The sequence below is a fragment of the Emys orbicularis genome, chromosome 20 (assembly GCF_028017835.1).
Source record: "Emys orbicularis isolate rEmyOrb1 chromosome 20, rEmyOrb1.hap1, whole genome shotgun sequence".
NCBI classification, from domain to species: Eukaryota; Metazoa; Chordata; order Testudines; family Emydidae; genus Emys; species Emys orbicularis.
In genome coordinates, this window is record NC_088702.1 from 24,701,796 (window position 1) to 24,724,441 (window position 22,646).

At 51.3% G+C, this 22,646-nt stretch overlaps 1 protein-coding gene across 2 annotated transcripts; it reads left to right on the forward strand.

Moving 5' to 3' along the window:
• Window positions 1-15,216: 15,216 nt before the first annotated feature.
• LOC135892434 (trypsin-like) lies at window positions 15,217-22,394 on the forward strand. Of its 2 annotated transcripts, none has more exons than XM_065420215.1 (5): window positions 15,217-15,253; window positions 18,946-19,111; window positions 19,841-20,094; window positions 20,313-20,449; window positions 22,245-22,394. In XM_065420215.1, exons 1-5 carry the CDS (start codon window positions 15,217-15,219, stop codon window positions 22,392-22,394), a joined length of 744 nt encoding a protein of 247 aa, XP_065276287.1. The 2 variants fall into 2 exon arrangements, with proteins under 2 accessions (XP_065276287.1, XP_065276288.1); XM_065420216.1 differs by lacking the exon at window positions 15,217-15,253 and adding an exon at window positions 18,783-18,861 and having other exon boundaries at window positions 19,835-20,094.
• The last annotated feature ends 252 nt before the right edge of the window (window positions 22,395-22,646 follow it).

Sequence of the window (22,646 nt, forward strand, 5' to 3'; positions counted from 1 at the left end):
ACATTGTTACCAGGGCCGGCTCCAGGTACCAGCCCACCAAGCATGTGCTTGGGGCGGCGCCTGGAGGGGGGCGGCGCGGCGGGGCGCTCCGGCCCGAGAGTGGGGCCGCGACTGGGCTCGCCGCCCTCCCCACGGCGCTCCGGCCGCCGGGGAGAGCGGAGCCGCAGTGGGCTCGCTGCCCTCCCCCCGGCGCTCCGGCCGGTCGGGGAGAGCGGAGCCGTGGCGGGCTCGACGCCCTCCTCCCGGTGCTCTGGCCGCCGGGGGGAGAGCGGAGAGCCCCGGCCGGGCTCTCCGCCCTGCTCCCGGCGCTCTGGCCGCCGGGGAGAGCGGAGCCGCGGCGGGCTCGCCGCCCTCCCCCTGGCACTCAGGCCGGTCGGGGATTGCAGGCCCGCGGCTGGGCTCGGCGCCCTCCCCTGCCGCGCTGGGGGGGGCGGGGGGTGGCTTTTTTGCCTAGGGCGGCAAAAAAGCCAGAGCCGGCCCTGATTGTTACGTTGCCGATCAATTAGAGAACATGCTCGTTTAAAGTTGCGCAATGCTCCCTTATAACGTTGTTTGGCAGCCACCTGCTTTGTCCACTGCTTGCAGGAAGAGCAGCCCGTTGGAGCTAGCTGGTGGGGGCTTGGAACCAGGGTGGGCCGGTAGCCCCCCTATCAGCTCCCCCTATCAGCTCCCCGCTCCCCTAAGTTCCCTGTGTCGCAGCCGCCCAGCAGGCGATCAATTGCCAGGCAGTTCAGCTGTTCCTTCCCCCACTGCCATGTGCTGCTCCTGCCCTCTGCCTTGGAGCTGCTTGCTGTGCTGGAGGAGGGGGGGGGGGGAAGAGGGGTGCTAATGTCAGGGTGTCCCCCTCCCCCGCCCCCCACTCCTGTACCTCATCTCCACAGAGCAGGGGTGGGGACATGACAGGGCTCAGGACGGAGGGAGCTTGCTGGCAGCAGCTGCTGTCTCAACTTGCTGATCTACTTAAAAAGGCAATGTACTTAGAGTGGGGTCAGTGTACTGTGTGTCCCTCCCTCCCCCACACACAGTGTGTGTCGCTGTCTCTGCCATGCTGTGTCTCCTCCCTCCATTTGTGCTGCCTTGTAGAGTGTGAGGCTACATTAACAACATGTTAACCCTTGAGGGCTCAGGCGAGTGCTAGTTCATCATTTAGCAGTAAGGCTCCCTGGGAAATATCCCACCCTCTGACTCCACCACCTCAACCAAGCTTCACAATCCTCATTGCTGTGTACAGTATTCAATTGTTTGTTTAAAACGTATACTGTATATATCTATTGCGGCAAGGCCTTGCTGGACTTAGCGCTCCCTCCTCTGGCAGGGACAGGGCCTGGGGTAAATTAGCCCCACTCTGGAGCGTATCTGTCTTTCTTCTTCAGGGTTTGTTTCTCAGAGCCTTCCAGGTAGGCCTCGGGGCAGGCCTGAGGAGTGCTCCTCTGCCAAATAAGGGGAAAAGTCTATAATGCACCGAAACAAAAGGGGATTCCTTTCTCTGGCCCCCTCACTGGGGCGGGTGTTGTCCTGTCGCTGCCCCTGGGGTGTCAGTCCTTCCCCTAAACAGGCACTGGGGTTTGGGTGTTTTCCCTATGGGGAGGGGCGCAGTCTCACACTGCAGAAGCCGATCTCCCTGCTGCCTCCAGACTTGCAACAGTTTGTCTCCCTCCCCCAGGAGAGAGGTTTTAACAGGTTTCAGGCAGCCCTTACTTGGACTCAGGTGTCCCTAATTGACCTGAAGTAACCCCTTCCCAGTTTATAGGAAAAAGGGCCTTTAGCATTCTAGGGCTAACATACCTGTTTTCCTGAAAAATTTCCCCTGGAACCTAACCCCCCCCCCATTTACATTAATTCTTATGGGGAAATTGGATTCGCTTAACATTGTTTCGCTTTGAATCTCACAATAAAATCTTTAACACAATAAATACAGACACAAAAGGCAGAGACCGGACACTAGGGGGCGCTCTAAACTCACCAACAAAGGCAGAACAAGATCTAATGGCCGAGAGTCAAGGTGAGAAAATGTCAAACTGGAAACAAAGCAGGGATTGTAACAGTGTGAGGGAATAGCCACTGGAACAACCTATCTGGGGTGTCACTTTAAATCAAGACGGGAGTGGGGAAGGGCTCTTTCTTAGCCGCGATCTGCACTACAAACTTATGAGCCACATCACATAGTTAGACTTGCCTACCCCTGGTGCAGACTATGTCATCAGGAGGGGCTCGCCCGCCCTGGGAGGTGGTGTACCTGCATCGCCAGGAGAAGCTCGCGCACTGGCATAGGTGGCATCGAAGCTGCTAAGCGCTACAGCAGTGCAGGGGCACCATTGCAGCACTGAAAGTGTAGACAAGCCCTTAGATCCAGCCCTAACATCTCGTCTTCATTGCCCTGCTACATGCATTGACTGCAGGGAAGTGAGTTTGGGTTTGCACTTTGCAGCAGCCTTCAATTCACCCCCAAGGCGGGCTGCCAACACAATAAGGGACAGCCCTTATTTTTTCATTTCTGTCCAACAAGATCGGGATTGGCTGGGTGCTGCAAAAAGCAGCAAGAAACACCCCAGGCGAATGGAGGTGAGCCGTGCTTAGTATTATTATTATTAATAATAATGATAACAATATCAGGAGGAGTGTGGGGAGCGGGCTAAGAAAACAGTCCCTTATTTTGGCAATACAGTGTTAGCACCCCTAACCACAAATCCCTGGGGGTGGCCTGGGTTAAGCAGGTCTGGAGAGATGATCACAGGGCTCCTTTCGGAGGGTCAGCTCCTCAGCTGCTGTAAATCACTGTGTGACCCATGCGATTGTGTTTTAAATTGCTCCAGAAAAGCTGGTTGATAAATTACCAGGAGCAAATATTGCAAAAGCTCTGAGCAAAGTGACCTTGGGAGCAGAAGTTTAGCTCCCAGCAACCTCATCCTTTGGGACACTTAAATAAACATCCCTTTGGACCCCGCAGAGGTTGGCAGCCTGTCAGAGAGCAGCTGACCTCGGTGTCTGCTTGGAGTGCCTGTTCCACACACAGGTTCTGCACCGGTAGCTTTAATTTGGGGTTTTTAATGAGATAGTTACACCAGTACAACCCCTAATGTGGGTGCAGTTATATCACTATAAGGGTGCCTTGTCCTGGTTTGGCTTATTCCCCTTCCATAAGGGAACAGCTGTGCAGGCTCTTTTATGCTGCTAGATCTGCCTCCATGGCAGGGGGGTTGTACCACTTTCAATATACAGGCAGAGTTAAAGTGGTAGAATTTGTGTGTGCAGAGAAAGGCTCAGAGCAGCTGATGGATTGTCAGCTCTTTGGGACTGGGCCTGTCATCCTGGTCTGGGTGTGTAGGGCGTCCTGGCCCATGACTGCCACTCCTCCGCACACGGGCAATGCAAACAACACGAGTTGGGCTGTACTGAGCATGCTGTGTTGAATTGCCCCTTTGGTTACAGGAGGGAGCTGTGGGGAGGGGGTGGTGGGAGCGTGAATCCTGCTGGTGTTTGTGCGAGAGGCCACTCTTGTATGCAGCACAGGGATGGTTGATGGGTGAGAGCCCCATGCATAGGGGAAGCTCTAGGATGGGATGGCGGGAGGAACAGCTGTGCAGGGAGAGAGAGAGACCAATAATACCTCGCTGTTCTGTGGCACTTTTCACCAGTAAATCTCACCATGCTTTACAAAGGAGCTCGGTATCATTATCCTGTTTGCTGGGCTCCTGGCTTCGGTGGAGTAGTGTCCACTGAGACGATGGCCCTGGGGCTGTTTGGAGGAGAGGCATAAGAGGAAGGCACTGGAGGCATAAGGCGATACAGTAACATGACTGGGCCACAGAAGGGAGACTAGCTGCTTGTCACCCTCTTTCTTAACACAAACTCTGGCTCTGCACATGGCTGGCACCAGCTGGGAACCAGTACAAGGGGCAGATTGACAAAGGTGCGCAGCAGTTCCCAGGAGCACCCACTGTTCTCAACAAGGGCAGATGAATGGGGGATTCCCTGTAATTCTCAATGGGGAGGGGGAAGCAAAGCCCCTTGGGCAGATATGGATAATATGGTGCGAGGCAGCCAGAGAGGGAGGGAGGTAGCTAGCTAGCTAGCGAGATAGCTAGATAGGTAGATGGGAGGTGGAGGTGTGTGTGGATGGATCATTCCCATTAAGCTGTACCTTTCCGTGCCCTCACCCATCCAGTGGCATTGGTGCCGTCTCTGATCCATGCCCCTCCCCCCATATATTGACACTGATCTGGCCCCCAGAGTGTTTGTGTTGCACGATTATGATTATTCCAGGTTTAGAAGCTGGGGAAGAGCCTGTAGGTTCCAGGAGACCCTCTTCTCTGCAGCTTCGCCTCTGGCACGATGGGCCTCCACAGCCCCGCCTGGGCTCTCCTGTCTGTCTGTGTTGCCCAGGCTTTGGCTACTAGTTTCGGGGAACGTCTACACTACACTCAGAGGTGTCATTGCCGCTCCGGTAGCGCTACCTGCACTAGCTTTCATCCAGCTAGCCCAGCTAAGCTAGCACTGAAGAAGGGGGGGAGGGATAGCTCAGTGGTTTGAGCATTGGCCTGCTAACCCAGGGTTGTGAGTTCAATCCTTGAGGGGGCCACTTGGGGATCTGGGGCAAAATCAGTACTTGGTCCTGCTAGTGAAGGCAGGGGGCTGGACTCGATGAACTTTCAAGGTCCCTTCCAGTTCTAGGAGATGGGATATCTCCATTAAAAAAAAAAAAAAAAAAAAAAAAAAAAAGAAGAAGCAGCAGTGTGAGCTAGAAACGTGACTCTGTACCCAGGGCCCCCGGCTGAAGCCTGCACCCTACAGCTCACGCTGAAGCCCCTCACTGCATCTTGACGACCGTTGTAGCTAATGCTAGTAGGCTAGCGCTCCCATGGGTATGCCTACCTGACTCAAGGAAAAGCCCAGAGCCTTAACTGGCAAAGGTGTCCTTTAAAAACAATGAGCATGCCCAGCATCTTTGCAGCCTTTCTGGCTGGAGTTTAATTTCACAGGGACCCTGAGAAACAGGAAGCTGGAATGACTCTCTTAGGGTCATGCAGCGTTGCTATAGCCATGTTGGTCCAGAATATTAGAGACACCTGGTGGGTGAGGTGGTGGCTTTTATTGGACCATGTTCTGTTGGTGAAAGAGACAAGCTTTTGAGCTTGCACAGATCACTTACCTCACCCGCCCTGTCTCTCTCAAGGTCACACAGTGAGCCAGGACACCCCCCTCCCCCACTCTAACCCACTAGACCCCACTCCCCTCCCAAAGCTGGGGATAGAACCCAGGAGTCCTGACTGCCAGCCCATGCCGTGAGGAGGGATGCATTACTAAGGGCTTGTCTACACTGGCACTTTACAGCACTGCAACTTTCTCGCTCAGGGGTGTGAAAAAATGCCACTCTGAGCACTGCAAGTTTCAGAGCTGTAAAGTGCCAGTGCAGACAGTGCACCAGTGCTGGGAGCTACTCCCCTCGTGGAGGTGGTTTTGTGCCGTGACTACAGAAGCCACGTTAAAGCATGCGGCAGCACTTTAACATTGCCAGTGAAGATGTGCCCTAAGTCACCAAGAGCAGTCTGGCTATTCAGCCCATCTGTGCACACAAGCGGCATCTGCACGTCCATAAATCCCCTAATGGGATGAGGCTTGGGGGAAGTGGTGTGGGAACCAAATAGCCTCAGCATCACTCAGCAGGAGAGAATGGGGCCACCCCACCCAGGGCAGAGGCCCAGCACATGGGGCTGGACGTGGGACATAAGGATTTCCTAGACCGTATGGGAGTTAATTGTGGCCTAGGCTGCCCCCTTGCACCAGGGTGAATTTCACCATGGAAGGCCTGGCTGGATCATCCTTGGGCTGCAGTCCCTGGGGGCTGGAATCTGTGCTGTTTGAGTCAGGCTGGCTTTGGGAGGCTCTGGACAACAGTGAGTCCTGGGCTCAGAGCCCCCTCCAGGAGAGTGTAGGAAACATTGTTCTTCCACTGAAGGGCCTGGGGGGTGTCTCTGATGTTTCATTGAGGGGGCCAGGGAGAAGGAGCTGGGGTGAAGGGGCCTGGGGGCTCTTTTGCTCCACTGAGAGGCCTGGGGGGGGGGGTCTCTGATGTTCCATTGAAGGGGCCTAGAGTAGGGTCTTGGGGGGAGGCAAGGTGCAGGGGAAAGTAGGTTGATGGATCTGGGGGGGAGTGAGGGGGGGCAGGTCCCACAGGCTGCCTGCTGAGTGGTGGGGTGTTTCTGAGGGGCAGAATTTCCCCACTCACTGAGCCAGTATAATTCTGACTCAGTCCCACCCCAAGGGACACAGGGTGGGGCGGGGGGGGGGGGAGGGGGTTGTGTGGCGTTGGTCAATCAGTTGCTCTCAGGTCAAAGGGCCAGGCCTGGCTGTGTTTGCTTGGAGTTTGACCTGGGACGGTGAGGTTGTGTCATTGATGGAGCCGCTTTTGGGAAAGGGGGGTTAAGAGTTTTCACAAACACTATAAATGAGCTGGCCGGGACCTTGGAGCCAGAGTGAGCAGCAGCCTCCAGCCACCCGTGAGTACCTCTCCTGTGGGGTCACACAGCCTGCCTGCCTCTCAGCCTGGACCATGATGCCCTGGCTCCCAGAGTGCCTGGGGGCTGGAGCAACCTCACGCGGGCTGCCCTCTCTGGAGTGATATCTCCCCCTGCATCTCTGCATCCTGACCTGGAAAAGCCACGAGGGAAGCAGCCGCCTCTCAAGGCTGGGAGCCTGGGGCCCGACAGGGGATTTTCCTAGGAACACGCAGCCCCGAGGGGTTTGCGTGGCTTCCCTGGCCTGTGAGCCCAAGGTTCTGTTTCTCCTTTACCAGCTGTACATGTTTTATTTGGTTTGTAGGTTTCCGTGCCTTGCTCGAGTCTCAGGAAGGAGCCACGCTCTCTACGACAGGTATGATCCCTAGTCACCCCAGGGCCTGGATCCCGCTGCCAGCCCAGTGGAAGTGGAATCTAGATACATTCAGGCCAGTAACCATACAGCGAGAGGGACTGGGGACAGATGTAGGGCTCCCTCTCCCTTGGTGTCTGTAAACAGAGCACAGACATGTCAGCTAAACCATCTGCTCTGGCTTACCCAGGGCCAGGAGGATGCAGGAGTCACTGGGAGGGGCTCTGGCCGGGGTTATGCAGGATTTCACATCAATGAATGTCTGAATCTGCACCCCAGGCCCTGTGTTGTGCTTTGCAGGTGTGCAAAGTGTGTGTGCAAAGCTCCCCATCCCAAGTCAGCAGGGTTCCCACCCACTTTGCCAATGCAAATGGCAGGACTGGGCACAGGGCAGCACAGCAAATCAGCTCCCGGGAAGATGCTGGCACCTTGGTCTCTCCTGGTCACTGCCTTGAGCACACAACAGTTTAGTCTCCTGAGGACTGAAATGCTTTGGTTTAACTAAAGTCTCTGGACTCAATAGACGAGTGTCCGGATTAAACTGAATGGAGCATGATATACAGGAGGTCAGATTGGATGATCTAATGGTCTCTTTTGGCCTTAAACTCTATGAGACAGGGAACTACTGGGTGCACAGTCAGCCTGTGAAACTCCCTGACACACGAGGGCACTGAGGACAAGAGCTCAGCAGGATTCTGACAAGGATGGGACATTCCTATGGAGAACATGAATATCCAGAGCTGTGATAAGGATTTAAAAAATGAGAGGTTTGGCACCGCCCTGCTATGGGGCATGAGCAACCCCCTCTCTCACAGAGTCAGGTGGGGATGGCCACCAGGCGCGTGCTGCTGATAGAGGCAGGAGGCTGGGCTGGATGGATGTGACTCGGGTGGGGAATCCCAACAGTGTTACAGGAACTATGCTGTACGGAACAACCCCGAGCCAGCTTTGTGGGCCTGGGATGTGGGCTGGATGGGAGCCATCTCATTTCCCATTCTTGATGTCCACTGGTGTGAGCTCGTCCCCAGTGCAATAAGCGAGGGTGGAAGGAAGGGGCTCGGCTCAGCACTGTCCACTCTGACTTTCCGCGCACACACCCAGTGCACAGGGAGAAAACGGCATTAACCTGAGGGTTTCGTTTTCCAGCAAGTATGGGGCGGATGGATCTGAAAATTGCAGTGGCCTTCATCCTGCTGCTGTTTCTCTGCACTGGTAAGAGATGCTGGCGGGTGGTAGATTCCCTGAACCCGGCGATGCGGGTTAAATTCCTCCTGATGATGTCTAGAGAGATGATGTCTCCTTGCGTTCCCCAACTCCAGAGCACGTTATTCTTCCTCCTCCCCAGTTCCAGTCTAGGGGTTGTATCCAGGACCAGGGAAAACCTAAGGATGCAGCCCAATATTTGCCAAAGTGGCTGCTGATTTTAGGGCCTGATTTTCAGAGCTGCTGAGCTCCTGGTGCTCCCCCAGCTTTCCCTGGAGTTAGGGGCTGCTCAGCCCTAGGCTCCCTCTTCATGGTTTTCTTCAAAAAATTCCCAAAATGTTTTTTTCACCAGAACAGAAATTTCCAAGGAAATGTCCAATTTCAATGACATTTCTTGGATTTTTGCCCAAAACGGAACATTTTTTGGTCTCTGGCAACTGAAAGCCAAAAACCAATAACAACAAAGTTGCAGTTAAAAATGAAAAACAGGAGAATGAAGGTAAAGAAAAATGAAAACATCTTTGTTTGAATCAATTTTTTTCATGAGAACAAATGCCAGTTCTCTGCTAGCTCCAGAATGAGTTGCCCTAAAGCACTGGCCGGCTCTTATCCTGGGAGTCTGTTAGGGCAGCATCTCTCAGCCTTTTCTCAGCAGTGACCCCTTCTTCAAAATAAAAGTGATCCCCTACGGGTACAAAAGTGGGAGTTAAAAATACAATGGCTACATTTGATGTTACACATGTCGATAGTTTTGGCTAGCATTAAGTTATTCTGGAAATGCTACTTTCTTTGCTTTAGAATTGTGATACAATTGTACCGCACTACAACACAATTTAGAATTGTAATACAATTGTATTGCACTACAACACAATTTAGAATAGTAATTCAATTTTCAATGCCCCACAACCCCCCTCATTTGCCTTTCAAGACCCTTCTGGGGCTTGCAACCCACTCGTTGATAAACACTGTGTTAGATTTGATGGTGCATCTGAGCAATGGCTGCCTTTCCTAGCTTGTGTTTAGCATGTCACTCACACACCAAAAGTGGAGGCTTTCATCTGTCCGGCTGGAAATAGGCTGATTTCCTTTCTGCATTAAACACAAACTCCCTTCCAGCCAGTGTTTGCTGTTGCGTGTTGGTGCATGAACAGCATCTTGCGTGGAATGGATGTCTGTGGTGCAAGAATGGTACCGGGATATTTGTGACAGATGCTTTGCACATCAAGGGATCACGAGGATTCAGCTTTTCCAGTTTGTCTCATGTATCAGGGGGTAGCCGTGTTAGTCTGTATCCACAAAAACAACGAGGAGTACGGTGGCACCTTAAAGACTAACAGATTTATTTGGGCATAAGCTTTCATGGGTAAAAAAACACTTCTTTAGAGGCATGGAGTGAAAATTACAGATGCAGGCATAAATATACTGACACATGAAGGGGAGGGAGTTACCTTACAAGTGGCGAACCAGTGTTGACAAGGCCAATTCAGTCAGGGTGGATGTGGTCCACTCCCAATAATTGAGGAGGAGGTGTCAATACCAAGAGAGGGAAAATTGCTTCTGTAGTGAGCCAGCCACTCCCAGTCCCTATTCAAGCCCAAATTCATGTGTTAAGTTTGCAAATGAATTGTAGCTCTGCAGTTTTTCTTTGAAGTCTGTTTTTGAAGTATTTTTGTTGTAAGATGGCTACTTTTAAATCTGTTATTGAATGTCCAGGGAGATTGAAGTGTTCTCCTACTGACTTTTGTATGTTACCATTCCTGTTGTCTGATTTGTGTCCATTTATTCTGTTAGGTAGAGACTGTCCAGTTTGGCCAATGTTTGTCTCCTGTCTTTCCAATACCAGTAAAAACAGCTACCTCCCTGGACATGGCCCCTCCTCCCCTAGAGAGACCTGAGCCCCATTTTCTGTCTCTGCAGAGGCTGCCAGTTATCGGCTGCAGAAGCGAGAGGCTCAGGACTCATTCTCCCAGATCCAGGAGGTTGCCAAGAGTTACTGGGAGCGGCTGAATTCAGCGGTCCAGGGCTGGATGGACAGTGTCAAATCTTGGTAAGGGGTAGGCAGAGTGCAACCCTCCTGGGTGTAGGGTTCTGTCCCATGTAGTGGCACCAAGACCACTTAGAGAGAGATAAAATGAGTCTGCTCTACAGCCTTAGCTAAGAGCCAGTTGGCTTTTAGTTCATGTGGTAGATAGAGACTCATGCACTAAGTTCCAGAGGTCCCAGGTTTGATTCCGCCCACTGACGACCGGGGTCTGTCAGTATTACACAAGCAGAGATTAAATCTGGAGGAAGCCACCAGCATGGTTGGTCTTTCCAGGCAGCGTTACCTGGAACAGATATACCCCCAAAGGGAGTGGTTTGGGAGGTGGTGGTCTCTGGCTCCGCACAGACAGAGGGTTTGCTCTGTTGGTGACATAAAGCCCTGGAGAGTCCCATGTGGGTTACAATCCTGGACATGCACAGATGCAAAGAGCATGCACTAGTTGTGACCTAACAGCCCTTCCCCATTCCTGGGGCTGATTCCCAATCGCCTTCCTTCCTGCGACTGGGGCAGGCCCTCTGGCAGGTAGGTTAAAGCTGCCTTTGTGGTTCTTGAAGTTTGAAACTCTGCAGGGTCCAGCTCAGGCCCTGGTGTGGCTGCTTTAATATATGCAGATGATACAAAACTACTCAAGATAGTTAAGTCCCAAGCAGACTGCGAAGAGCTACAAAGGGATCTCACAAAATTGGGTGATTGGGCAACAAAATGGCAGATGAAATTCAATGTTGACAAGTGCAAAGTAATGCACATTGGAAAATATAATCCCAACTATACATATAAAATAATGGGGTCTAACTTAGTTGTTACCACTCAAGAAAGAGATCTTGGAGTCATTGTGGATAGTTCGCTGAAAACATCCACTCAATGTGCAGCGGCAGTCAAAATGTTGGGAATCACTAAGAAAGAGATAGACAATAAGACAGAAAATATATTGCCTCTATATAAATCCATGGTGTGCCCACATCTTGAATACTGCGTGCAGATGTGGTTGCCCCATCTCAAAAAAGATATTTTGGAATTGGAAAAGGTTCAGAAAAGGACAACAAAAATGATTAAGGATATGGAATGGCTGCCATAAGAGGAGAGATTAATAAGACTGGGACTTTTCAGCTTAGAAAAGAGATGACTAAGCGGAGAATATGATAGAGGTCTATAAAATCATGACCGGTGTGGAGAAAGTAAATAAGGAAGTGTTATTTACTCCTTCTCATAACACAAGAACTAGGAGTCAACAAATGAAATGAATAGGCAGCAGTTTTAAAACAAACAAAAGGAAGTATTTTTTCACACAACACACAGTCAACCTATGGAATTCCTTGCCAGAGGAGGTTGTGAAGGCCAAGACTATAACTATAAGGTTCAAAAAAGAACTAGATAAGTTTATGGAGGATAGGTCCATCAGTGGCTATTAGCCAGGATGGGCAGGGATGGTATCCCTAGCTGCTGTTTGCCAGAAGCTGTAAATGGGCGACGGGGGATGGATCACTGGATGATTCCCTGTTCTGTTCATTCCCTCTGGGGCACCTGGCACTGGCCACTGTCGGAAGACAGGACACTGGGCTAGATGGACCTTTGCTCTGACCCAGTATCGCTGTTCTTAAGTTATGTTCTTTTCCTGGCTCTCTCTGGGCCCTGGGAAGCAGAGATGGATGCTGTGGCTCCAACATGGCATTCTATCCCATTTGGGAAGGTCCTCTGAGCAGGGCGCATTAACAGACAGCTGTCCCCACCTATCTGAAGCCCCTCTATGCTGCCCGAATGGCATGAAAGGACCCTAGGAAGCAGGGCCTATGTGTCAGTGATTTTCAGGGCTCCATGGCTGGATTTGGTGCTGGTTTTACTCTAACCATGGACTGTATTTAACAACGATGCTGACAGTGCAGATCATCCCGCAGGGACCAGGGTCCAGCCCTCTCACGTGGCGTCTCCTCATCCCCTCCACTTTCCTTCCCAGGGAAATCTACGAAAAAACCACATCGGCTGCGGGGACCTACACAGAAATCCTGAAGGACCAGGTTTACCATTGGTGGCATGGGGAGCAGTAACATAGGCTGCCGTTCACCCCATCCCCCTCCCCTCCCCACTGCCATTCCTACAGGGACAAGCCAGGATAGCGAGCGGTTTCCTCTATGTTCATATTTGTTTACGTGCTGACACTTTTCTGCTTACAGAGTCAATAAAGCAAATTCCCTTGCCTGGCTCCATTCACTGCTTTGTGTGTGGATCTGTGAGTGACACAGAACTTGGCGTGTATGGGGCTCACTCAGAGTCTTAATTATAACTGCACCTCCTGTCCCATTATCCCTGTCTTCAGATATTGGGAGGAAACTGAGGCACAGCGATGGCACGTGAGAAGGAGTAAGCTGCAGACAGAGGAACAGAACCCACAACTCCTGACTCCCCCCTCATTCTCCACTAAGTTGAGAATAGAACCCAGGCGTCCTGGGTCCCAGCCCCCTTCACTCTAACCATTAGAACCCACTCCACCCAAGCATCAGGCACAGAAGCCAGGCATCCTACCTCCCAACCCCCTCCTGTTCCGACTGACTGGACCCCACTCTCTCCAAGAGCTGGGAGTGGAAAAGGTCATACTGCAAACTTGTTCTAGCGCCTAAGTTTCCTCCCTGTTTGAAGCTAGCTGCCACTGAGGGGTTTGGGATGGGCCCGTCTGTTACATTAAGGGGTTGAGTGATCAGTGCTAATGTTGTACTTAAAGTACTGCACAAGATCTTTTCAGGGGGAATAAGGCAAAGCACCACATTTATTGGTAGTACATGTATCAATCAACACTGTATCATATGCATATGAGATATAAAATTTTATTAGAAAATGTTTAAAAATAGATGATACAGAGTGTTGAAACTTCAGTTATTAGTCATCGGGGGTAACATACAGAGTATAGGCGGATGTTAGTATTTTGACGTTGGATAGTGCATAACACATACAGTCTGCATTATCCGCAATGGAGGGGTACAAGGTGGATGAATCAAGGTACAGTCAGCAAGCAGTGAGGGTACATCACTCATACAGGAGTTACAGGCAATCATAGGTATAAATAAGTGGGCCGGGTAATGAGGATAGGATGACCCTCATATGGTGGAGTTCAGTTCGGTTCTGTGGGTTCAGGGGATAGGGTCCAACAGAGGAAGTCTTCAGGTCTCTTCCTCATTGTGGGTGCGCGGAGTCACGCTGGCTCACTCTCGGTATTGGCGGTGGCCGGTGATGTGCTCTGTATAAATGTCTCGGGACCATCGGATAGTGTCCGAGACCATTAGACGTCGCAAGAGCCGCACGTAGCGACGGCCTACCCCGCAGGTCCTCAGTACGCGCTCGTTACAGGGGTCCCATCTTACACTCATGCACTTACACACACACACAAGCACACTCTGTCTTGTTTTTGTTACCAACCAGTTGCTCCCCTTAACTTCACTGGCCAGGTGAGTTAGATGGGGAAGGGGGTGGAGCCGGGCTTCTGCCGATCCAGATCGATGCTCCCATGTTGACAAGACGAGACCCGGGGTCCTCTGCAAGACACCTCAAATTTATAGCAGCTTCCCTCTCATGCAAATCTGTACCAGATTCAAAATCCATGTCTGTGTCCATTGGTCCTTTGTGCTGCTTCTCTCTGGGTGTTGTCCCAATGCTGTTCAAAGAGGGTGTTTTCAAAAGAAGGTGCTCGCTTCTAACGCCCCTCCCCTCCCCCTGAGGCCATCAATATGTCTGCTCTTCTTTAGTGAGCCCACTTGACACGTTTTATTGTCCTTGGGTCTGGCTTCCATCCCCTCTCCAAGGGGTGCAGCTGTTTGGGGATGCTTGCCTTCCATGCCTTGCTCATGCACACCTCGTTCATTCAACGGGGCAATTGATTAAAAGGGGGGGAAGAGCTTGTTCTACTCCGAGCAAAAATACATTTTTCTTCTACTTTAACTATCCTTAGGGGCTATAACATTATACCAAGGCTCAATACAAAGTTTTCTATATAAGGATCTGATACAAAGTTGTATGACAAAGTCACATGAAAGTTATATGAAGATGCTTAATGCAGAGATTTATCCACACTAAAACTGCAAAGGCACATTGAGCTATACACACAAACATACACACACACAAAGCCTTGCACACCAAGAGCCAGACATCCCCACATACATGCCCATAAAAACTCATCCACAAATAGCCAAACACTCACCCCCACCTGTATACACACCCTATGCAGTCTTACACATACACACCCAATCTCAATAGCCACACAGAGCGATACATACACATAAACACCCAGACCCTTCCCCCAACACTTTTTTTGTATGCAAGTCCCCCTTGTGAATGGGATGGTGATTCTGGGTGACTCACAAAGTGATAAATAGGATAATTATTTAGGTCACTAAAGAGGAAATGTAGGCTGAATTCTGGGGATAAGGGGGAGATTTAGGGCAAAATGGTTTGTTACAGGCAAAGCATTAGGATTAGCACAGTGGAGGTAACTCGGAAGATTTATGGTGAGATGCAGATGCAACAACTGGTCGGGGTAACAGCGGTGAAACATAGGGGACTAGAAATATAACGTAGGGTAATGCACCCTACATCTTCTCTAGTCACTCATGTTCCTCTCTGTGAATCACAAGTATATCTGGAGGGAAACTTTAGGGTGTAACACAGGTGACTGGGTGGGGGGAGATTTAAACTGCAACATGTGGAGACCAGAGGGGAAGATTTAGGGTGTAACACATGGGTCTGGTAGGAAGATTTAGGTTGTAACACACCAGGATAATTACAGGTCAGAGACTTCAGGTGTGGGGAAAGGGAGGCAGGCACTTCTGGGGACTTTGCAACCAGTGAGCAAGAATCCAGCAGATGTGATCCAGCCTTTATTTTGGGCACCTCTCCACCCCAGCCACAGCCCCAGGCCATCACTGATGCAGGTTTCAGTTTCCTGCACAAGCGGAACAGCCAGAGCGGCACTGATGCGTCGGAGAGCAAGATGCAGTGCAGGAGAGGTGCCAATGCACAGTACTGCCAGGCCTCCCGCTCCGTCCAAGCCCTCTATCCCTTGGGGAGAAGGGTTGTGTTCTCAGTCTCTCTCCTGTGCTGGACGATGGGGCAAGGTTCGCATGCAAACAGCTCTGCACTTTTCCCTAGTGTGCCTCTGTGCCAATGTGTTTAGATGAGGGAGCATCATGTGTGCGCGTGCATGCACACATGTACACACAATGCACATATGGCTGATATATCTGCAGGGCGTGCATGTGGGTGAGTCCATATCTGTGCCGCATGCATGAATAGTGTGGGGAGAGGGGGGTGTAGGCATGAACTGCCTCATTCATCTACATGTTGCTTAAATGGCAGGCTGATGAAGTCCTTAGCAGATGCAGCATCCTCTGTGCTGACCCTTTCTCCATGGGCCTGAAGTTATTCAGGGATTCACATGGCACATGATGGACGCCTGTGCTCTGAACACTTACTGTTGTTTAAATTACTTTTATGGATTCACTGCACTTTGCCCAACACTGCCACCCTGGGAGTTGCCTTGCTCCTACTTATAAGCCATGGCCTGGTGTATCCAGGGATTTGTAATTGTAGACTTTGGTGTACACTGTTGGGTGCCTGCTGGCACTGGCCACTGGGTCTGTGGGCCCCCCGCAGCTTCTGGAGGTATGTAACTGGAACAAACATGGCACTGTGAAGTGAGGCAGTGACTCTGTGTCTGTGACTCAAACGGGGATGCCTCCTGGGGTATGCAGAGGAATTTCTGTCTCAAATTGGGACAAAAAGTCTAAATCTACATTTTTCATGGAACAAAGTATTCTGAAATATTCCAATTTGGAAACATGAAAAGGACCCTGTTGAAAGTAAAGGGTAAAATGTTTCATTTCAATAGGATTGAAAGGGTTTGTTTAGCTAACGTTAAAACATTCACTCCCTGGCATGATCCCTCTCTCACTCACCCCTTGACCGTGCCTTACTGATTGCACTTGTACAGCACCCAGCACAAAGAGCTGTCCACCTAGGTGGGATCTGTAGGTGCTTCTGCACTACAAAATAATAACAACAGTGCCCTGTAAATTAAAGCATTTGGCTAGGAGTAGCTGCATGAGCGCAGTGCACTCTGCATTGAATGGCAATTTACAAGCCTCATTCCATACCGATGCAGAAAGAAACACACTTTGCTCTGTAAGTTACAAGAGATGGTGAATTCTCTGCATAGTGGGTGGGTTTGTGCCCATGTCCCATTGGTGTTTATTTTCCCCATGTAGGAGGAGGGTGGTTCAGGTCAGCCCTTTGGAGATGCATTTAACAATGTTTAATATGCTAACAATTAAATGAAAGAGAAGGTGGCCCAATAATCCCGATAATACCACCACCACCAGGGTCACTCACTGGAAAATCAAACACTGATTAGAGCTTGTTCTGCCTACTGGTGTTAGTTACTTTCCCTTGTCAGAGCAAAGAAAACGACTACACATCCAATGTGCTCTCAGAGCCAGGCGGCACCAGGGTTGGGGTTCAGTCCTGGGGTCTGAGGAGAGTGAACAATGACCACTGGCCATTCAAGATTGTGGGCTTGCTAGAAATGCAGAGTTACAATCATACTAGGACATAAACTACCCCATGGTTATAGCAACAGAGGGGCAGAGGGAGAGTTGTATCTGCAGTTGCCTGCTCAGCACAAGGAAAGTCACCCCAGTGCAGCAGGCAGCTCAGAGCAGATGTACCTTTCAGGCCTGTATAGCTAGGTCCTTCTAAGGTCCCAATCATCTCTCAGGGCTTTTCTACACTACAGGTTAGATCAGTATAACTTATATCACTCAGGGATGGGAATAAGCCACCCCCCGAGCAACATAAGTTACACTGACCTAAGCGCCGGTGTGGACAGCGTTATGACATAGCTACCGCCTCTTGTGGAGGTGATTTTATTATGCCGACGGGAGAACTCTCTCCTGTCAGTGCAGCTGCACCACTGTAGTGCTTCTAGTGTAGATTAGCCTTCAGTCTCACCCCCAGGGGGAAGCAGGTAACACTGTCCCTCTTAGAAGATGGGGACCAAAGCTCAGAAAGATTCAGTGACTCAGCTGAGATCACGCAGTGAGTCTGTGGCAGAACCAGGATCAAACCCAGGAGTGGGGCTGGGCAGAAAACTGGTTCCCACCCAGCTCAGGAGAATTTTCAACATTCAAATTTTCTCTCCCATCTCAGATTGGGATGAAAAGTCAAAATTTTAAACATTTCTGTGAATCAAAAATCGGAAATAATTTTTGGTTTAGGTCAAAGTGTGACTGTAAATGGCTCTGTTTACTTATAAACCTTCAGGAGTAAGTGCCAGCCAGCCCTGGAAGAATGGAGACTAGGGGTCTCACGGGACATGTAACTATGTCACCTGGTACTGGAATCCATCTTAAACCTGGTGCTTTTCCATTTAGAAGGAGGGGTGGGGACCCAGAGAGACAAAAGATTCCTGCCTTGTGCCAAAGCCATAAAAGGGGCTGGAACAGAACAAAGGGGTCTGCCAGTCATGAGAAATCCCCTAGTTACCATCTGAGCTGGAACTATCAAGGACTGTACCAGGGAAAGGATTGGGCTCAGACTAGGAAGGAGTCTAGTCTGTGAAAGAAACTTATTGGCACATCTCTGAGGGTGAGATTTACCTGTATTCAGTTTCTTAATGTATTAGGCTTAGACTTGCAGGTTTTGTTTTATTTTGCTTGGTAACTTACTTTGTTCTGTCTGTTATTACTTGAAACCACTTAAATCCTACTTTTTATACTTAATAAAATCACTTTTGTTTATTAATTAACCCAGAGTAAGCGATTAATATCTGGGGGAGCAAACAACTGTGCATCTCTCTCTATCAGTGTTATAGAGGGCGAACAATTTATGAGTTTACCCACCGTGTATAAGCGTCATAAAGAGTAAAATGGATTTGTTTGGGGTTTGGATCCCATTGGGAACTGGGTGTCTGGGTGCTGGAGACAGGTGTACTTGCTGAACTGTTTTCAGTTAAGTCTGCAGCTTTGGGGACGTGGTTCAGACCCTGGGTCTGTGTTGCAGCAGGCTAGCGTGTCCGGCTCAACAAGGCAGGGTTCTGGAGTTCCAAGCTGGCAGGGAAGACGGGCTCAGAGGTAGTTTCAGCACATCAGGTGACAGTCCCAAGGGGTTCTCTGTGATTGAACCCGTCACAGTGAGTGTTCCATCAAACCCGACACTGTTTCACAAACAGTTTCTGTTTTGATCAATTGGCATTTTCCAACAACAAAAGTTGAATTGGAAAATTCCTGACCAGCTCTACCGAGGAGCACTGAGTCCCAGTCCAGCACATTAATAAAAAAGCCCTGCATTTCCTCACCATTCATTCCCATGGAAGCCCCCTATTCGGAGGCCTTACGTGGGCTGCCAAGCCTTGGGCTGTGGATTTGACATGCCCAATGCCTATTTATCACTTCCAGCCCATGTTAAAGGTTGAGTTGCACTGGGCGAATTTCACCCAAATGGCATAGGAAGCAGGCCGTGCCCTGAACTATTTTTAGCCCCAGTTCCCTCCTCTGCAGCAAACCCCTCCCCAAGGGAACGCAGCAGGTGGAGCAGACAGTTATTTACCTGGGGAGACAGATGTGGTTTTGTTTCTAAATTCAGTCCCTAATCACTGACAGCTGTTGGATCATGTGGACAGTTCATCTTGTATAAACCCACCCCATTCTTGTGCCCAGCTCAGCCTGGCACCATGGAGATCGTCTTGTTCGCTCTTCTGCTGAGCGCCACAGGTAACTGCTCTCCGCACTGACCTCTCCTTTCTCCTTGTTCTAACTCCCCCAGGCTAATCCCCATCCATCCCGTTTGCCTTGCAGCAGCCTCACAGCTGGAGGATGATGATAAGATAATAGGTGGATATGAGTGCTCGCCCCACTCCCAGCCCTGGCAGGTCTATTTCACATATGGCTCAGACGAACGCTGGTGCGGGGGGTCACTCATCAATGAGTGGTGGATCGTCTCAGCAGCTCATTGCTACAAAACGTGAGTAGACGGGTGCAGTTTGGGAGGATTCATCCCTGTCCTAGCACAAGGCACAGGCCCCTTTGGGTAGGAAGAAAGTCTTCAGTGGGACCCAGGCCTTGTGGGTGTTATGTGGGGGCCTTAAGTCTTCCCATGGTCCCAAGCAACTGAACCATGGGAAACACTGTGATGCAGTTGCCAAAAAGGCTAATATAATTCAAGGGTGTATTAGCAGGAGTGTTGCATGTCAGACAAAGGAGGTCATGGGCCATTTGACTTGGAACCGGGGAGGCCTCAGCTGATGTAGTGGGTCCAAAGCTGGGCGCCGCACTTTAGCAAAGATGTGGACAAGCTGGAGAGAGTCCAGAGGACAGCAACAAAAATGATCAAAGGTTTAGAAAACCTGACTTCTGAGGAGAGGCTAAAACAACTGTTATAAAGAAGCCAGGGATCAGTTCTCCCTGTCCACTGGAGGTAGGACAAGCAGCAATGGGTGTAATCAGCAGCAAGGCAGATTTATCTTAGATATTATGAAAACCTTCTAACTCTCGGGGTAGTTAGGCACCGGAACAGGCTCCAAGGGAGGGTGTGGAGTCCCCATCAATGGAAGGTTGAAGAACGGGCTGAACAAACACAAATCAGGGCTGGTTTAGGGTTACTTGGTCTTGCCTCAGTGCAGGAGGCTGGATGTGATGACTTCTCGAGGTCCCTGCATTTCTATGACTCGGTGGCTGTTCCCTGCAGGCCCAGGACCCTGGTGGCTCATCTCGGGGAGCATGACACCAGTGCAGACGAGGGCACTGAGCAGCATATCCAAGTGGCCAAAGCCATCCAGTTCCCCCAGTACAGCCAACGCACCATGAATAATGACATCATGCTGGTGAAGCTAGCCCAGCCGGCCCGGTTCGGTGCCTACGTGCAGCCAATCTCCATCTCCAGCAGCTGCCCTGTGCCAGGGACGGAGTGCCTGGTCTCTGGCTGGGGGAACCTCCTCACATCTGACGGTAAGATACAGTGGAGACAACTTCAGCTCAGGGAGCATCTGCAAGGGGGAGGGGGTCATCAGCAATAATCCTGACTTACACCAACTCCAATGAGGTTACTCCTGATTTACACCGGCATGGGTGATGGGGAATCAGGCCCCATCTGACGGGTGCTTCCCTGCCATTGAATAGTCTGTGGCATTAGATCCCCATTTATCCCCATTCTCTCTCCTCCCCAGTTCAGTACCCGGATGCCCTACAGTGTCTGAATGTGCCCATCCTCTCTGACTCTGCCTGCCGTGCTGCCTACCCTGGTCGCATCACCACGAACATGTTCTGTGCTGGCTACATAGAAGGAGGCAAGGACTCTTGTCAGGTATGGAGGGAGCGGCTGGTTAGGTTTGTGGTGTGTGGGGAGGTTGCCTTTCATTCAGCTGCCCTGGGGTTCAAAGCGAATGCTGTTTCCTCACTACATGGCAAGCAATCACCATGCTTGGGTTTTGCAAGTACAAGGACCATGAGCTCTAGACATGTGTCCTGGGGATGTCAGGATTGGGTGATCATGATGTCATTGGCATCATTATAGGGTGCACTTGCACGTTTCTGGGATATTTCCTCTCAGTGGAGCCAGGTGTCTGTGTGTGTGCGCGCACGCGAGTGATAGGGTGTTCATGTGTGCAGAGGCATATGGGCGGGTTTCTGCAGAGAGGTGTGTATGTCAAGGGGTTTGTACACATTCCTGTTTAAAGAAGGTGGTGTGTGTTAAGTGTGTGTGCACAGGGGTGTCTGTGTGCTAGTATACATGTGTGTATTACTAGTGCCTGAGAGCGGGTTCAGACCCCGGTGAAAAAAAATTTTCGGGCCCCCCAGCAAGGGCGGACCGGCTAAACAGGGCCGACGGGGGGGGTGGGGGTGGGGGTGGGGACCGGGGAAGCCGAGCCCCGGTAATTTGTACCGGCTTTCCCCCCCCCCCCATCTCATTGGCCCTGTGCACAGGGATATGTATGTGCATGAATATGCATAGGAGGTTATGTCCGTTCCAAGGAGGACACCTTACCCCAGCTTGCAGCTCTGCAGAGAGAGGTCACGCTCACTTGCTAGACAATAAATCCACACCAACAGTAATGTCTGACCTACAGTTTCTAGGCAAAGCCCTAAAATTCTGCTCTAGCCCAGGGCCTAGGCACCAAAGAACGCTGACTAACCCCCTAATGTACACGGCCCCTGGGGTGTGCACTGGCCCCTGTGCCTCGGGCAAGTTGATTCAGTCTCCTTCGACTCTGTCGGTTCCTGTGATGTGGTCTGGCACTTCCCACCTTAGCACTTGGCTGGTGCTGGGATGTCCTAGCGAGGGCATGTGTGAAGGAGAAGGATGGGGGGCCTGCGATGGGCAGGTCTTCCCACTGTTACCAACATCACCTGGACCTCGGCTGACTGACAGCCACATCCAGCCCTAAGCGGTGACTCCTAGTCGCTTGTGCATAGTTCTCTTGCCAGATTCTAATGCAGGGGTGGGCAAAATTTTTGGCCCGAGGGCCACATTGAGGTTGCAAAACTGTATGGAGGGCTGTGTAGGGAAGGCTGTGCCTCCCCAAACAGCTTGGCCCCTGCCCCCATCCACCCCCTCCCACTTCCCACTCCCTGACTGCCCCCAACCCAGCCAACCCCCCCTGCTCTTTGTCCCCTAACCGCCCCCTGGGACCCCACCCCTTATCCAACCCCCCTGCTTCCAGTCCCCTGACTGCCCCCCGACCTCTATCCACACCCCCATCCCCTGACAGGCCCCCCGGGACTCCCACGCTTATCCAACTCCCCCCCCCCCCGTTCTCCATCCCCGTCCCCTGACCACCTCCACCCCTTATCCAACCCCAGCCCCGGCCCCCTTACCATGCTGCTCAGAGCAGCATGTCTGGCAGCTGCGCTACCCGGCGGGAGCCAGACACACTGCCGCACTGCTCTCCAGGGGCATGCAATCCCGCTGCCCAGAGCGCTGCCTGCGCAGCGGCGTGGCAGGGGGACAGCGGGGAAGGGGGCCGGGGGTAGCCTCCCCGGCCGGGAGCTCAGGGGCCAGCCAGGACTGTCCCGCGGGCCTGATGTGCCCACGGGCCGTAGTTTGCCCACCTCTGTTCTAGTGCCATGAAGGGACCTGCACAACTCTTTGTTCCCTGCAGGGAGACTCCGGTGGGCCAGTGGTCTATAATGGAGAATTGACGGGAGTGGTGTCCTGGGGCATCGGGTGTGCCCAGAAGAACCACCCTGGCGTCTATACCACAGTGTGTAACTACGTGTCCTGGATTGCGGAGGTCATTGCCAACAACTGACATGCGCAACTGCAGAGTACTTCTCCTGGCAGAGAGGCTGCGTTCAGACCTCCCCTGTCCCGCTTTGCCTGCTGCCTGGATAAAAGTGATTGAAACCTTCTCAGTAAAACAGGGGGGCTGCCGTGATGCCAAGAAACCCAGTAGGGAAGACACAAGATGCTTAGGAGAGAAGCATCAAATGTGGCTATGAAATCCCAATTCATCAATAAAACTCAGTTCCTACATCCTGCTGAATTCTTGGCATTTTTAGCC

Bases quoted from the DNA above. Each gene is read 5' to 3' on its own strand.
- LOC135892434 (XM_065420216.1), top strand. From the start codon at position 18,822: ATGGAGATCGTCTTGTTCGCTCTTCTGCTGAGCGCCACAG. The intron at 19,112-19,834 runs GTGAGTAGACGG...TGTTCCCTGCAG, and splicing joins GCAGCTCATTGCTACAAAAC to GCCCAGGACCCTGGTGGCTC. The intron at 20,095-20,312 runs GTAAGATACAGT...TCTCCTCCCCAG, and splicing joins GAACCTCCTCACATCTGACG to TTCAGTACCCGGATGCCCTA.